This window comes from Strix uralensis, chromosome 5, assembly GCF_047716275.1.
Source record: "Strix uralensis isolate ZFMK-TIS-50842 chromosome 5, bStrUra1, whole genome shotgun sequence".
In the NCBI taxonomy this organism is placed as follows: domain Eukaryota; kingdom Metazoa; phylum Chordata; class Aves; order Strigiformes; family Strigidae; genus Strix; species Strix uralensis.
This window is the reverse complement of record NC_133976.1, coordinates 16,272,181-16,288,766: the sequence shown is the minus strand read 5'-3', so window position 1 is coordinate 16,288,766 and position 16,586 is coordinate 16,272,181. Positions and strand designations below refer to the sequence as shown.

At 43.6% G+C, this 16,586-nt stretch overlaps 1 protein-coding gene across 1 annotated transcript in view; it reads left to right on the top strand.

Moving 5' to 3' along the window:
• The window catches only part of LAMB1 (laminin subunit beta 1), a 44,327-nt gene extending 29,048 nt beyond the window's left edge, over positions 1-15,279 (top strand). The window contains exons 24-33 of the mRNA XM_074870000.1: positions 3,934-4,303; positions 6,004-6,188; positions 7,424-7,665; positions 9,661-9,864; positions 10,249-10,393; positions 11,147-11,354; positions 11,551-11,692; positions 12,493-12,669; positions 13,941-14,100; positions 14,966-15,279. Of these exons, the coding sequence (XP_074726101.1) occupies positions 3,934-4,303; positions 6,004-6,188; positions 7,424-7,665; positions 9,661-9,864; positions 10,249-10,393; positions 11,147-11,354; positions 11,551-11,692; positions 12,493-12,669; positions 13,941-14,100; positions 14,966-15,102 (1,970 nt within the window). The 3' untranslated portion in view covers positions 15,103-15,279. The remainder of the gene's footprint in view (positions 1-3,933; positions 4,304-6,003; positions 6,189-7,423; positions 7,666-9,660; positions 9,865-10,248; positions 10,394-11,146; positions 11,355-11,550; positions 11,693-12,492; positions 12,670-13,940; positions 14,101-14,965) is intronic.
• The last annotated feature ends 1,307 nt before the right edge of the window (positions 15,280-16,586 follow it).

Sequence of the window (16,586 nt, the reverse complement as noted above, 5' to 3'; positions counted from 1 at the left end):
TTAGAGAAGCAAGAACTCCACTGTGGCTAGAGGTGATGCTGGGGTACTCTGGCCAAAAGTGATGCTGGGCATGACATGCTGGATCATTCTCACATAGCATTTGCTCTGTTTCTAGCAGGTGATAGGAATCAAGGTGTCCTGTTTTCACATCCCAGTTCATTGGCGGTGATAAGCAAATGTCACATGAATCCTTTTGGTGGATGTGCACCCACCATCATGAATGATGGATATGTAGCTTAGTTACTCCTCCATGAGTTATTTGCCAATCCTATGCTAGCCTTTTCCAGTCTGTGCCAGCTGGGAGGACTTCCTTTCCTTTCACATGGATCCTGCCACTGTCGCTGTGCTTTTGTCCCTTTAGGACAAAGTTGCTTTTTCATCAGTTTAGGACAAAGTTGTGCCCTGAAATCTCACAGAGACTAAAGTTCTTGGTAGGTGGGTGTTGCATGAGGCAGAGGTGAAACCTGTGCACTGAGCTATTTGCCTGGTGGCCCACGGTGTTCAAGGTGCTCCTCACTAACTAGAAGGTTTTATATGGTCTTGGCCTGGGCTTGCTTTCCTCCTCTTGAGAACTGGCTACAGCTGAAGTCAGTGAAGGGTTCGATCCCCACCATGCTGTAAAGGGAAGATGCTCTCTGCAATGGCCTTGGATGTGCTCCTTGATGGGGTGTAAACTAGCCTGTTGTGGGTGGCCAGGGCGCAGGATATGGGACTCTGCCACTAGAGGTGTTAGAGATGGTGGAGGTCCTGTTCCACATGACCTTGGAGTGCAGTTGCTGTGGGTTTTTGGCTGGCTTAATTATGTTATTAATGCGGTGTCCAGAAATTGGGCCCCAGCTTCTGCTAAAAGTACTCAGAGATTGACTCTAGTGAGGAACAGAGACAATTTCAATCATATCTAGGGGAAGCGCTTGGCTAAGGTCATCTAGATTTTAAAAAAGGTCACATGTAACCAAACACTGGCATTCATGTGTCATTTGCAAGATGAAAGATTTGCTCATGGGATGTGAGCTGTAAGAGGAGCAGTGATGCTTTTGTGAGAATTTAAAAAATGTTTCAGTCAGTGCCACAGCAAGCAATTGTCCGAGGGCTGTAGCTAGAGAGACCGTACGACCATTGTGTAGAAATGCCTCTCAAATTTTCAAAATGGAAATAAAATCATCTAGAATCTTCTTATTTCAGTACTGAGGGAGGCTTTTTCTTGTTTTCCTTTAAACTATGGATTTTACTTAAAAATAGAAATAAATTTATCTTCAGTTTTACCTTTTGGTTTGAAAGCTGGTGTGGTCCTGTGCATGGTTGGGAAGATAGTAAGAGCAAGTATGAAAACAGCACTTTTGAAAGCCATTTTATGTATGTTGGAATCACACTACTGAGGTAATTCAGAGCCAGCATTGCCTGCTTCTGGGCTTCATAGAGAATCCTAAAATGGAGAAATAACACACAGTAATGTTTCTAGCCACCTTATACAGTTTTCTCATGGGTCCCACAAAGCTCAGTTTGGAAGTTTTGTAGAATTCTAGAAATGTGATGATTCTTCCAGCTGTTGTGCTGCTTTTAGAATAAATTACTTTGCTCTTTATTATCTCCCAAAAAACAGCTGTGGAGTTTGGGTTTTCCCTTTGCTAACGAGTTAGTACTTAAATTCTCCTCTCCCCTTCTCCAGCATTTTCTGGCTCCAGGGATTTTGGAATCTGCATTACCATGTAAATGCTGCTAAAGCCATGTGATTTGCCTTTCCTGAACATGTAGGTATTCAGGAGTAGAATTACCAACATCGGGGCTTTTTTTTCACTTTAAGCTTTTTTAATCCGCAAGTAAATATAGTGATCTGATTTGCCAGCAGCAAGTATTCATGTAACTTGATCAGATCTCAGGATCATTGAGAAAAACCACATGCCATTTAGCCTCTTTCTATGCAGAGGAATTTGGACAATTCATCATTATTCCGAGGGCCTTATTAGTTGACAGAAGGGTTAACTGACCTTCAAACAGGAACTCGAGGGTTTGCCTGCAGGGAACATATTCCATGGCGAGTTGACTACTTAAGCACTTTCGATGTAAAGTAAAAACAATCTCTTGTGTCAGGGTATAATTCAAAGAACAAAGGACCATTTTGCTCAATTGTGCAGGCAGCAGAAGTTATTTTTGTCTCTTGCCTATCATATTCACATTGTACAAGAAAGTCATTTTGTTGAGGAGTGATTTGTTCTGCTGAGGCTCTTTGTGTAATTTTTGAACTGAAGACCACCACTGTGTTTTGGCATTGAGGCAAACAATGTACAATCTTGAAAACGGCTTTGTGTTTTGCCCTTTTTTCAAGAGGGCATGTGCTTAGGGTGTGTGAATTGATTTATGGACCTTTTTGAACCATTAACCTCCTTCAAGGATGCCTGGTAAATGGATGTGTAAGTGAAGGCTTTTATCAGGTGTAACAGTCCTTTTCCTATTCAAGGAACTTGCGCTTGACCTGCTTCTGGTGTACTCTGCCATGATGGTAGGTAGATAACGTGCATATATTCAAGGCCCCTCTTTTTGTTCTTTGCTGCTGTCCCTTTATTAAAGGCTTTGCAGGTTGGTGATTTCCTCTGTTGCTGCTGCCTGTGTAATTAAGGAGGAGGAGAGGTCAAGTGGCAGCCCCACTGCATGGAAACGCTTCTCCTGATAGTGTTATTGTGTACAAAGTGTGTCTGTGCTGTTAGAAATGACCATGCATCAGTAAGTTAATTGAGTAACTTCATGGCGGGTTAGTGCCAAAGAAATGCATCTTTATTCTAAAAGCTTGTTAAAAAAGGGAGTTGCCCGGACCTTATCACTCCAATTTGGCAACTACCTGGAGCCCTGGGTCTTACCTGACCTGACTAGCATATAAAGATAGGTAGGTATTCACAGTTACAAAAATAAAGTAAGAATGAAAGTCCATTTCAGAAAGATGTGAATATTAATTCCCGACTTGGTGTTCAAAGTGTGAAGTAATTTAAAAAAAAATAAATCTATTAATCATCCTCATTCCCACTTGAGGGTGACTGCGTGCAGGCTCTTGGTTGTTAGTAACCATGTTGGAGAAGACTCCTCTCTTCTCCCTCAGACAGGGTTGCCCACAACCACATTCTTAGTTTTATTCTACTTTTCACTGCCTGATTTCTTCCCATTTTCTGTATACCCAAAATGTCAGCCAAGTGCCAGACTCCTTGATGCATGTTGTGAATGTTTTCTCACCATTGGTGTCAGGAGTACATCCTGAGCCAAGTCCTGTACCCCTGCATAGAAGATCTCTCAAGGGCTGCTATTCCATAAATTTGTCATGTTCTTCTTTGAAGCCACCTCAACATTTAGCACCTACAGTGTCTTGTGGTAGGGAACTCTGCTGCTGAAGTGCTGTGTAATCTATCTCCTTTTATTGTTGTTTGTGGGAGGCACAGGGGAAGGTGGTTGGTTTTTGGTCTGCTGGATTCCACAGCTGATCCCTACTCCTGTGCTGGAGGAGGCAGTAAATGGTTGTTCCTTGGTCACTTTTCCCATTTCACTCATGTTTTGCTCTTAAACCCTTTGCTATGTGCCTGCCTGTCATTTCTTTTCCTGTGTGGAAAGCCTTGCTCTGCTTCATTGTAGGAGTGAAACTGGGATTTTTGTCTTCAGTTGCTATCCAATTGACATCCAAACATTGCAAGAAGAAGTGTCCATCCTTGCTCCATTATTGTACCTGTTTCTGAGATGTGCAAATCCTGGTCTCCCCTAGAGTTATTTCCCTATCTCTCTCTCCTCTTTCACACTCAGCCCTAGTTCCCCCATACCCAAGCAGACACATCCATAATTAGCTTTTAATAATCCAGGCACAGACCACTTCTATACTCATTTCACCACTTCATTATAAACGATCTCCCTGCCAACGCCACCATCATTTCCTTCACCTTAGCCTTCTTCTCCTTCCAGCGTGTGATTGCAACCCTCGTGGCATCCAGACCCCGCAGTGTGACCGTGCCACCGGGCAGTGCATCTGCAATGAAGGGGTGGAAGGGCCGCGCTGCGACAAGTGCTCCCGGGGCTACTCGGGCTTCTTCCCTGACTGCGTGCCGTGCCATCAGTGCTTTGCCCTCTGGGACGTGATCATCAGCGAGCTGGCTAATAGGACCCAGCAGTTCCTGGATAGGGCAAATGCCCTCAAAATCACTGGAGTCACCGGCCCATACCAGCAGACGCTCAACACCCTGGAGGAGAAGCTCAGTGAAATTAAAACCATCATTGCACAGAATCCAGCTGCCGAGCCCCTGAAGAACATTGGAAATCTCTTTGAGGAAGCAGAGTGAGTACAGTTGCAGTTACAGGGCTAAGTCTAGCATGGGAGGGAGTGGGAGTGCCAGCGAGCTGGGATTTACTTGAGTGACTGATATCCCCACGCTGGGCTGAGGACAGCTCGGCTCCGCTCCTCCAGCCGGGTGTAGGGACTGCGGCTCCTCACGCTGGTGGAGCGCCTCCCCATGCTCGACACCAGCAGTGAGCATCTGTCCCGCGAGCAGAAACCTGGCCAGGGAAGGTAGGAGCAGTGCAGCTGCCATGCTCTGGGCAGAGGTTGTCCTGCTCCCACTGCGCACCAGGCAGCTAATTACCACAGAGCCACTCATGCTTGTCTCGCGCTCCCCCGGGGCAAAGGACAAACACTGCTATTATGTGAGAGAATGAAGAGGGGAGAGATTAAATTCCTGGATTTCCGTGTGTAGCTGATGAGTTGGAAACTTGGGCTCCTTTCTGCACTCTGAGCATGTGTGGGGGGAAGCACCAACTTTATAACAAGGATTGTTTCCATTTTTCTCAGGGTAGGAGCCTTTTATTTTGGTTTAGGACTAAGCATACAAAAGATGGTAGTTTATGCTTTTGGAGATGGGGCAGTTTAAAATCAAGTAGGATTACAGATGCTTTCTAGCACTATGTACAACTGCTCGGACTTGCTCGTGCATTGTAAAGGGGACTGCACAAAGCAAAGGGGCGAGGATTAAAGAACAAATGTCTCAATTAGGGATACACTTCTGTCCTGCAGCTCCCTGCCTGCAGTTAGAGAGCTGGGGGTTGCTGCTGCATTTGGGCTCTGTGTGTACTGAAGGAGGTCAGAGAAGCTGAGCAGCTGCTTTTACCTAACATACATACATATATATATGTATTTGTTCTTGCTCCTCTCTAGCTGTACAGAAGTAGTACTGGGCTTTGGAGGACTCCTGGAAAACAGCAGGGTCTTGGGCTATTGAGAGAGCTGTAAATTGATCATAGAGCTTAAATACTGCCTGATTCTTTCAGAATGAGGAAATGCTGGGTTCGGTGGGATCACCATGGATGGGAATAGCTTCCTATGCCCACTTCTGTTCTGCAGCAGCACTGACGTGTAACATACACTTGCTTTTTCCTTTTAGGGTTATCCCGCTAGCTAAAACCTGCTCACTGAGGCCATCCTGAATGCTGAGGGCGGGAGGTTTTCCTTCATAGCCCTAGAGAAACGGCTGGTGAGGAGGATCTTTACAGACAAGTTAAAAGAATCCATTGTGTTAAAACTAAGGCTTTCTCCCCCCGCTTCCTGAAGTTCAAATCTGTCCCATGAGCTCGTAGTAATGAAAACTGCATTTGTAGCTGTGTGGGATGGGAAGCAAATTATGTATGGATCATAGTAGTCAACTCTGACCTATGCAGTTGCCATGATACAAGAGAATTACACCAGTCCTCTGGAATCTGCCTCCAGTTAATCTTACACAAAGCAGCTGTTTTCTGAGCAATTTGGTGCTTTGAGTTTATAAACGTGCGGTAGATTAAAAAGTAGTTTTGTATGATAAAGGAAACAGAACAGTATTCTAGGTAGGCATGTTGTTACAAATCACTTACAGCTCTGACAAGGGAGGACAGGTCCTGCCGTGGGAGAAGCTCAGAAAGACTCTAACCACCACTCTTCAGTAAAGTGAAACACTGAGGCTTACAACCCTTGCTCCTCCCCCTCTTGAGTCCTGTGCCTCTGTTTTACAGAAAGCTGACAGCAGATGTTACAGTTAAGATAGCTGACATAGAAGAAAACCTGTCAGCCTTAGCCGCGAAGAGCAATAGCACAGACACTGACCTGAGTGCGCTGGAGACAGATGCCAAAAGCCTAGACCATGTTGTGAAAGAACTTGCAGAACAGCTAGAGTTCATCAAGATCTCTGATGTTCGGGGTAAGTGTCACTGAGAGGGGGAGAAAGCAGTGGGGTGGCCAAAGATTTAATTAGAGCATGGCTTTAAATACCAGGTTAATCTTCTAAGTTGTAATAAAACACAGTTCCTAGAAGGGCAGCTTCTTTCTGTGCATTAGCAGAGTTGCAGATGCAGCAGGAATTTTGTTTTGCCCCCTCACCCCCTCTCTTCCCTCTGCACATTGCAAAGCCAGCTTAAGTTCTTGGGGCACAGAATTGTCTTAAAGTCTCTTCATTAATACATTTTGGATGAGACACAACAGCTGAAAGTGCAGCAGATTCCAAGATACACCTGGACATCTCCCTTGCTCTCCCCAGTCTGTTAAATTGCTGTTCCTGGTTGCAAAAACTACCTGGATCTTTGTGACTAAGAGCATACCGTAAGGGCCTAGTTCTTCTGAGCCACCTAAGCCTTGCATGTTCATTGGCACACTGAAATGTGCCAAGAATCAAAATTTGCTGGAGAAAGAAATCTCACCAAATTCCATGGAGACTTTGAAAGCTGACTTCATTCAAGCTTGAGAGATGGGATTTTTTTTTTTTTTTTTAAATTTCCTGCCTGGCAGGAAGTCTGAGATTGTTTCCAGTGAATGTAGGATTTCACAGGGTGAGGCAAATAGGATGTAGAACAGGGGAGTCCACAGCTTGTGGCATTCTGCAGAGGAAAGCTGCCCTGACATGTAGAGTGTGGCCACCCCCACAGGGTCCCTCACACCAGTTCAAGGCCTCTCTAGGAGTTGTCCAAAACTAAACAGTTCCATAAATCAGCATCTTCATCAAGCAGTTGTTTCTTGGGCAAGCTCTGACCCATTTCCAAGCAGTGACTCCATAAGCCAGACGTCCCAGCACAAGCAATAAGAACTAATGGGATAAGTGAATCCTTAGACTGTTGCCCTATACACCTAAAAGGCTGGATCTCCTTTTGCCCTCAGCGCAAGCAGAATTCAGACACTAGGGTCAGAGAAAGGTTTAACTTCAAAATCCAGCAAACTTGACACACTGTCAACCAAGCAAAAAAAAATGAACTTTTTTTTTCCCCACAACAAGCCAAATTCTGTCATCCTTGCAATGGCACTGAATGCAGCTGCAAAGGCTGGTGTTTCATTTAACTTGATAGTCATATCACTAACCCTGATGTGTCATCTGCCAGCCTGCATAATATAAATTACTTCGGGTTACTTCATAGATTTCTGAGCAGCTCCATTTGATTTCTGCAGGAGCCTTGGATAGTATCACCAAGTATTTCCAGATGTCCCTGGAGGCAGAGGAGAGGGTCAATGCCTCCACTGTTCACCCCGATAGCACTGTGGAGCTGTCAGCGCAAACACGGCAGGAAGTGGAAGACTTAATCAATGAGAAGGAGGCCCAGTTCAAGGCTAAACAAGAGGAGCAGTCGCGCCTTCTGGATGAACTCGCAGGCAAGCTGCAGAGCCTGGATCTCTCCGAAGTGGCTGAGAAGGTATGCAGCTGAGCAAAAATAAAGTCAGGTTTGTAGAGAACAACGGGTGAGGAGGAACTGTATAAGGCTTGACAGTCCGAGATATGCTGTTTGTTCATGAAAAAATGGACGTTTCTTGGGTGATGGGGTATTTTGTGGGCTAGAACAGGGCTGTTTAATTGGTGAGCTCTGAGACCTACTGGCTTTCAGGCACCAGCCCATCATGCTGGTCTCCCTGCTACCCTTCCCAGCCCCAACAGAGCACCCATCTTTTCATCCCCCCTGCTCCAACCCAAAGCCCTTTGCTGTGGACAGAGCTCCCACGTGCAGAAAAGTGTAGCAAGTCTGCTGGCCTGAGAGCCAGCCTCTTAAGCCTGTCCTCAGTTCATGTGCTTGCTTTCTCTAGGCTCCTCTCTTCCTTTTTGCAGCTCCACAGGGTACACACTATGCCTGTGCAGTGCCCAGGCAGGCAGCACTTCTGCTCGCACCGATGGGCTGCCCTCCTCGGCATCACCGCTCTCCCATCCTCGTGCTTCAGACAAAGCAGAACTTACAGGGAGTTGGAGTCAAAAGGGCATTTTCTCCGTTGAAACTGCCTGCTCATCTGTAAATATGATCAAGGGTGGCTTTTTCTTGGGAGAGGCTGGGTGTTCCCTTAGTTTCGCTTTGAAGTCGGCCAGCTGCATTCAGAGAACAATCCTGCGTGAAGGCAGGCTGCAGGGGACTGCTCATTAACTCCCCTGGGCAGGCCAGGCCTCTGTTAGAGGATGAGTTCTTCACACACTGAATTGTCCCCATCCTTTATAACTACTGTCATCCTTCCCGACTCCCCCAGCCCTCCTTTTTTCTCTGAGGGAAGAAAAAGGCATCTTTTTGTTTAGTTTCCCTTCCCCTGCATTCCTGCCTAACTGATTTTGAGGACTGAAAATCTTGGGTAGATGTTTATCAAAGCCATAAACACTGAGTTGCTTGGAGGTGTAATCACAGGACACCAAAAAAAAAAATCTTTTTGCTTTCTAGCTACTGCTGGTTTGCATGCCAAACAGGTAAGAGGGACTCATTTACACTTCATAGGAGACAGCTGCAGCTAACTTGGCACAGCCCCTAGGTTTTCCCAGAGAGATTTTTTGGCTGCAAAGTATGTAGGTTAGTGACTATCATTTGGCAAAAGGGGTGGGGTGGAAAGGGAAAACCTCAAAAGAATGGGGAATTTTCCAGTCTTCCCTCTGGCTAAAACATTGTCCAGACAATTGACCAAGCAGTGGATAATTCTCAGTACAAATATTGCTGATTGAAATAGGGGGTTTTTGCCTTTTTTTTTAAAAAAAAAAGCCTACCCTGAAACTTTCTATGGGAACACATCCTTGACAACGATTCACAGATTGGAAAGTGTTCTGGAAAGATGAAATCAGAGCAAACATTTGGTGAAAGGGAACGGGACAGCTTTTTAAGGGAGATGAAAAAAAGTTTCCTGTTCAACTTGGAGCACTTCAGCTTCTTCATATTTCATTTCTAGGGCATTAGAGCAAAAGAAAAGATACTACTCTGCACAAAATAGCGTCTTGGGATGGTCAGTTTTCCCTCCAACAGTAGTGAAGACTGATTGCAAACAAAAGGCATACGGACAGAAGTAGCTTCCAGCTTGAAACCAAAGCTTAAATACAGCTTTACAGTGAAAGGTGATGTACAGGAAAAGTAGATGATGAAGGTGCAGCAGGGCTTCCCTCATAACCTCCAGCTACTTCAGCATCAGGGAGCTGCTATTCGTAACTGAGTTGAAGGCAGGAAGGTGCAGGGGGCACAGAAGAAAGATTTAAGTCATGCTGGTATGGCCCTGCAGCAGGAACCACCTCCTGCTTGCAGCTCTACTTCAGCTTCCTTCCCTAGGCTACTTGGGATGCCACTGCAAGGGGCAGAAACAACATAGTGTAGAGCAGTGTCCAACTGCATCCCCCTCACAGCTCAGCAACAGAAATAAAGCTGTGACTCTTTCCCTTGTCTAACGTGTCTCTGCAGACATGTGGCACTCCCGCGGGAGCCTCTTGTGCCGAGTCCGAGTGTGGCGGGTTAAACTGTCGAACAGATGATGGAAAGAAGAAGTGCGGAGGACCGGGCTGCGAGGGGCTGGTGACCGTAGCTCACAACGCCTGGCAGAAAGCCATGGATTTTGACAGAGACATCCTTAGTGCATTAGCAGAAGTTGAGCAACTCTCCAGAATGGTAATACGCCAAATCCATTGTTAGATGTTAAAAAAAAAAAAAAATCCTTCAGTTGTAACACAAGTTTAGACAGTAATTGACAAAGTATGTGCCTGGCTCACTTCAAAACCTTCTCTTCAGTTGCGTAACCTCATGATGCTTGTAAAGATCCTCCAAAAGGGAGCTTGTAAACTGAAGCTTCATGGATAACTCTAAACATTAGCCTGAGTTGTTTAAACTAGCATTGGTGGTATGGATCATGGCCAGCTTTTAAAAGTGTTCTGTGAGTTTTATGAGAAAAAGCATTTCTCATTACTATTACCTCTGACTCGAGCTGAATGTTTTAAAATGGGCCTTAAAGCATAAGCAGATATGCAATCAAGCCTTCAATTTTCCTCTCTTTAGGTTTCTGAGGCGAAACAGAGAGCTGATGAAGCAAAACAAAATGCACAAGCAGTTTTGCTTAAAACCAATGCTACAAAAGAACAAGTGGACAGAAGCAATGAAGATCTGAGAAATCTGATTAAACAGATTAGAGACTTCCTAATGCGTAAAAAACCTTACATTTAAATTATATTTTAATTCTGGGTTTGTGAAAACTATCTTTAGGTCTGAATCGTCCTCTAAAGGGTAATGCAATAGCTGTGTCTCCTCCCACTGCCCCTTTCAGCCAGACTTGGTACATATGATGAAATCTGGAAACAAGAGAAAACCAAGACAATAGGAAAGTGAGAGCAAAGTGTGACGTGTTCATTTCAGCTGAGGCTGTTGTACTGCTGTAGCTTGCCAAGTGTCTTCGTAAGTTTTGGCTAGAAAGACAAAGTACTATTAAAGGGGAGGAAAGTCAGAAACTGTGAGTTTATCTCTCTGAGAAAGCACGTAAAGGTTAAATGAGGGCCTTGTTCACTAGCAAGCGGCAGCATGGCAAACCCATTCCTTCCCTGTTTGCACAAGGCTGAGTATACTGTTAGCACAAATACATTTATGTGCAGCTCTTGGCCTCGTTTCCTGTGGGCTCGTGTCTCCCCCCCAGCCCCAGTGTGGTGTAGCTAATGACCAAGATCTTCAAATGGCTTCCAAGAAAGCCATGCCAGCAGGGCCTACGCGCCTGCTGGGCCTCTCCTGAGAGGAAAGTTTCTCCTTAAGGAAGAAGTTTTAACACCTTGGTTTTCCATAAGTCTGGGGGAGGATGTTTTCCCATTATTCTCCTTCTTAAAGGAGCAACTGGCCAAGAATTTGAATACTAAGACTTGACAGAGGGAAGCTTTTTCTCATATCTTTGTCATTTGTGTCCATCCACTAGAAGACAGCGCTGACCTGGATAGCATTGAGGCAGTGGCTAATGAAGTGCTGAACATGGACATGCCAAGCACTCCCCAGCAGCTGCAAGCCCTGACAGAAGATATTCGTGAGCGTGTGGAAAGCCTTTCTGATGTTGAGGTCATTCTGCAGCAGAGCGCTGGAGACATTGCCAGAGCAGAAATGCTATTGGAGGAAGCTAAAAAAGCAAGGTATGCAACCCTGTTCTGTATGAGCTGTTTTCCATCACCAAGAGCTTGAATTAGACTTTCATTTCATTGTATCAGAAAACACGGAGTCAACTTTCCCCAATGTAGATTCTCATTCCTTCACTAAGGGGCAAAAATGGCTCTTTTCCAGTTCCAAAGTTAAAAGCATTTTTAGCGTTAACGTAGTTTTGCTCCACAGCAAAGGTGCAACAGATGTTAAAGTCACTGCAGACATGGTAAAAGCAGCACTAGAAGAGGCTGAAAAAGCTCAAAATGCAGCTGAAAAAGCCATCAAACAAGCTGATGAAGATATTAAAGGAACTCAAGACCTGCTGACCTCGGTGAGCTCTTTACAAGTGTTTCTTAAGATATAGAAAGAGGCACCAAATCTGATACTTAGGAAGTGATGAAAGCCTGTCTAGGGAAGGCTCTTGGCTACTGCAAATCAAAGACTGCACTTAAAATAAATCAAAACCATTGCTGCCTTCACATCAACTTATGAGTTAGTATGACAGATGCTAGGGGACCATTTGCTCTTTAAAAAAACCAAAAAAACCCAAAAGCCTTTTCTCACCCCATGTGCTACACCACTAAATGAGCAAGACTGTAGCCCTCTAACACCTGTCCACCACACTGGTAGTGTACTGGTGTAGCCACACTATCAGCGTTATCCACCACAGCACCAGACTAAAATGAATAAATGCTGGATTAACGTGGTAATTACTGTAGTCGTGTCAGACAATGTTATTTTCAGACTTCATCTCAAAGCCCTCATGAGACCATAAGAGCTATCTGTACACATGAAGCTTGGCCAGCTTAGAAGAGATGCAGCTTCACACATCCATTATTACATGGAGTCAAATGTCTGAAGTTTTGCCTCTGGATTAGGCAACTCTTGCATGTGTAATACAACTAAGTATTTTTAAACCATGTTCCTTAATGCTTTTGCAGCCCCCTACATACCCCTCTTCAGTGGGCTCTTTCACCCTGACTGCAATTGGCCATTTGCAGCAAAACTAACACACTGGTTTTTGTATCAGATCTATGGACATGAACTAATTAGTTGATCAGGGCTTATCCAGAAAGTTTAGCATTATATTCAGTGTCTTTCAAAATTTTAACTCTCATCCCTCTTTGTTAGATTGAATCTGAAAATGCAGCATCTGAAGAAACACTGAATAATGCTACCTTACGTCTGTTTGAGCTCGAGAAGAGTGTTGAAGACCTTAAGCAAAAGGCTGCTACAAATTCAGAGACTGTGGACAATATAGAAGAAAAAATTGTTACTGCAAAACAAAATGCGGAAGAAGTTAAAAAGGTGAGAAGCTCGGGAAAGATGCTGAGGGAAAGCCAACAAAACCCTGACCCCAGTTTGGCTAAAGGAACATTAATGACATGTGAGCCATTTCATTTATTGGTCAAGAACTGGGGACAAAAAAAAAACCCCACACTTAACGCACTTACCAAAGATAGCTGCTTTTTAATTACTTTGGTACCAGATATGGAGAGAATGAAGTATTGGAAGTTTTCAGGTTTTAAAATAGCTGCAGGAAACCTATCACGCTGTCACACAGTCAGCCTTTCATAGATTCGTTTCTGTCCCTCAGCTTTACGATCTGCCACAGGAGAACTGGTAAGTTTTTTTCCTCTTGTATAGAGTATTTATGGGTTTATGGCAATGATAGGTTCATGACAAACAATCTGAAATTTGGCATATACAGAATCAAGTGACAAGAAAAACTGTTAGCTCAATATAAAACCAAAGTAATTTCTAAATATCAGAGATGCAAAATTTGCTGTGACCATTGGCATTGCTCCCAGTGTCTGCTACACATCTTCGTAACAGCAAAAGAATGCTCGTTAACAAAACAATTGACAAATCTGCCAAAGGAAGTTTCATTGCTCCAATCTGTTGTCTATAGTTAGCCCACTGGTCTCCAGGGAGGTATTTTCTGCCAGGAGAGATGTATTATCCATCAAATCAATTATTTACAAACACTAAGTAGTATTTCAGGTGGCTGTCAAGTAAACACAAGAGACTTCCAGTACTGCTGCAATTTAATTTGCTTATTGGTTGAATTCAGTTAGGTCATAGGACTTCCTAATCTTAACCTCGCAGAGAAAAGCACAGCTGAGAAATCAACCTTGTGACTTCTCCAGCACCTTCATGCAGGCAAACTAGGCAGCTGTTCTTCCTGAAAGGGTAACAGGGGTATTCCTCCCCAAATGCAAGCATTCAACCAGAAGCAGTGCCAGTCCCTTACCACATGTGGCTTTCCAGCTGTACTAGGGGCCACTGCTTCCGTTAGTTACAGAATTGTGTAACTGAATCCCATAAACCCTTGTCATCAGTATTAAAGCTGTAAAAGAGCCACAGATCTGCAAAAGGGCGACTGACGACTCTTCGCCCCAACTCTTAAAGTCTTGAATATTAAGTAGGAAATACCCCAGCACTGTTCTGCTTTTGTTAACTGAGCTAACAGCACAGTTTCTCCCTACACCCTGGTTAGTAAAGAGGAAGGAAATGCAAACCCCCGCTGTATTGTCTTTTGAATGAGCTCCATCTTGTGCTTGAATCTGGAACAACAGGTCCTCAATACCGAGCTGAACGACAAGTATAAAACGGTGGAAGACCTCATTGCCAAGACGACAGAAGAGTCGGCTGATGCTAGGAGGAAAGCTGGCATGTTGCAAGATGAAGCTAAAGCCTTGTTGGCTCAAGCAAACAGCAAACTCCAGCTGCTCAAAGGTAAGGCTGTTCTGAGGACGTAAGGCATCTTAGAATGTGAAGCCATTTCATGCTGTTAAACTGGCTATTCATCAGCAGTAGGGAAAAAAATGGAAGTTAATTCTTTGTTACTGAGGTTTGATCTGCTTTCCTTATTGTTATGGACACAACAGTCTCTTGAATCAAAGATTTCTATAAAGAAGCTGAAGCTTACAAGTGAGACCCAAACTTCTGGTATGGCACCTGTGACTGCTCCAAGAACCACTGCAGGCAAAGACCATGACTACTATAGGCTTAGGACAAGGACTAACCCATTCAACTAGACCCCCACCTTCAAACATACTCCCCCCACCCCACTCTGGAAAGCTATCAAAACAAAAGGTAATCAGGTTATGTCAGTCCCAGTTTACAGATTAATTTAACATTTACTACTGACAATTAAAGTTGACTGAAACTGGAGGGGGCAATCTGCCCATAGCTACCAGGGAGGGAGCTCAGTTTTCCTTCCATTTTTGCCAGGCCGGGAACTCATTCTTCCCCTGCTCCTGCACAGTTACAATAACTCACTGAATAGTCAACCATAACAAGCCAAAACATTTCACTGTTCTGTAAAAGCCACCATAGAACAGAGAATGACAATTATTTTCATGAACCAAAGTGTACTTTTGGATTTCCACTTACGGAAAATTACTTCCTTGTTGCTTTATGTCCCAATGTTAAACAAACAAAAAGGTGCCATACCAGCCTTTTTTTTTTTTCCTAATTGGATTCTCTTCCGTAATAAAAATAAATTTGAATAGTAGTTTATCCATAACTATAATGGTTTATATTTCACTGTATTATAACACCCCTAATTAAGCTGCTTTTCCCCTTCCTTTGCTGACAGACTTGGAAAATACATATGAAAACAATCAAAAAGTTCTGGAAGACAAAGCCAAGCAGTTGGTGGAGCTGGAAGAGACAGTTCGCTCCCTCTTACAGACAATCAGCCAGAAAGTTGCTGTTTATAGCACTTGCTTATAAACAGGAGCAGGAAATGCTTGTGTTCAGCATGGGTTTTACAAGTATTACACTAGTTCTTTTTGACATTACACTGAGACCTGATAAAGTAAACAGGTTTTACATTGACTTTCAAGTCACAGAACCAAAGACAAGTAACTTTTTGATGTTGAAAATAAACAGTACTTTTGTATCACTGTATGTAGCTAGTATGACTCATTAAGTTCCTTCCTATTTTCAGTAGCTGAAATGGTACATCAATTAATCCTTTAGCAAGTCTTGTTTTTAAACTGGTTAGAGATCTAATAAAATCTTGGCTCCAACTACGTAATTCTAAATAAGGGCTCCAATTACTATGAAATACAAGATGGTCACTCAGAACAACATTACAAGTGAATGGAGAAATACCATCCTTGTGTGGTTAGCTAGCATTTATGCCACAGTACTCAAAGGATTATTTACCCTCTGCATGATACCCATTTAGGCTTAACACTGGTTTCGTATCACCCATTATGAAACACTTGATACGTGAAGCAGAAACAGAGGTCAGCACTGAAGGGGTGAATGTGTTTACATTTCAAGCAACAAATTTATGTGATAAACCAAGCTTGGAGGATCAAGCCTCTCTGGAAGAAGAGCTACAAGAAAGTTCAGAGGGCACTTAATGTGAATCAGTTAAGGAGCTGCACACAGACAGCTCTCCAAGAACAGCTTGCACTTAACAAAACACAAATAAGACTTTTTCAAAAGTGCGAGTGTAACATCCCATTCACCGCACTTAAGCTCAAAGTCATCTGTAGAACAGTGCACCTTCAGACAATTGCACAGCACTGCACAAAATGATTTACCACATTCATCAGCTACACAAATTAGCATCCAGAACTGCAACGTGCATTTACACATCCTGACTGCTAACTCTTGACGCGAGGAATACATCTGCGTATATACTTTGATCAACCCCTGACCTAACCTTGACTAACATCACTGAAAGTCAGTCAGAACAATGGCAGAATATATCACCACCTAAGCAAACTCAAGAGCAGTATGTTTAAATAATTACCCCTAAGCTCCATAAGTTACAAATGCTACAGCAAAAAATCCATTACAGGAATTGATTACTGTACCAGCATCATACACTGTTTCACCACCAGTATACTTAAAAGCTGTTAAAACACAATTTGCAAACTTAGCAACATTCAGACTTAACTGCAATCAGATCATCGACAGGTGGCTCAGTAGCTCATCTTACTCTTACCTTTACAAACACTCTTTGTACACTGAACTAGAACAGGAATGACAGCCAGAGAAGTAACAATACAGTAATAATTTTAAGTCCTTGAATTTTCAAGTGTCTGGGAAACTAGTCTCCAGTATGATTTTAGTGGTATTCTTCATTGAAGTTTCCCTGACTTTCCAAACTTCATTTAACATGAACAAATTAAGATATGAGAATTTGTAACTGATGAGCCTCAATGCTGAACTGCAATACGAATGCCACAAGTACTGAG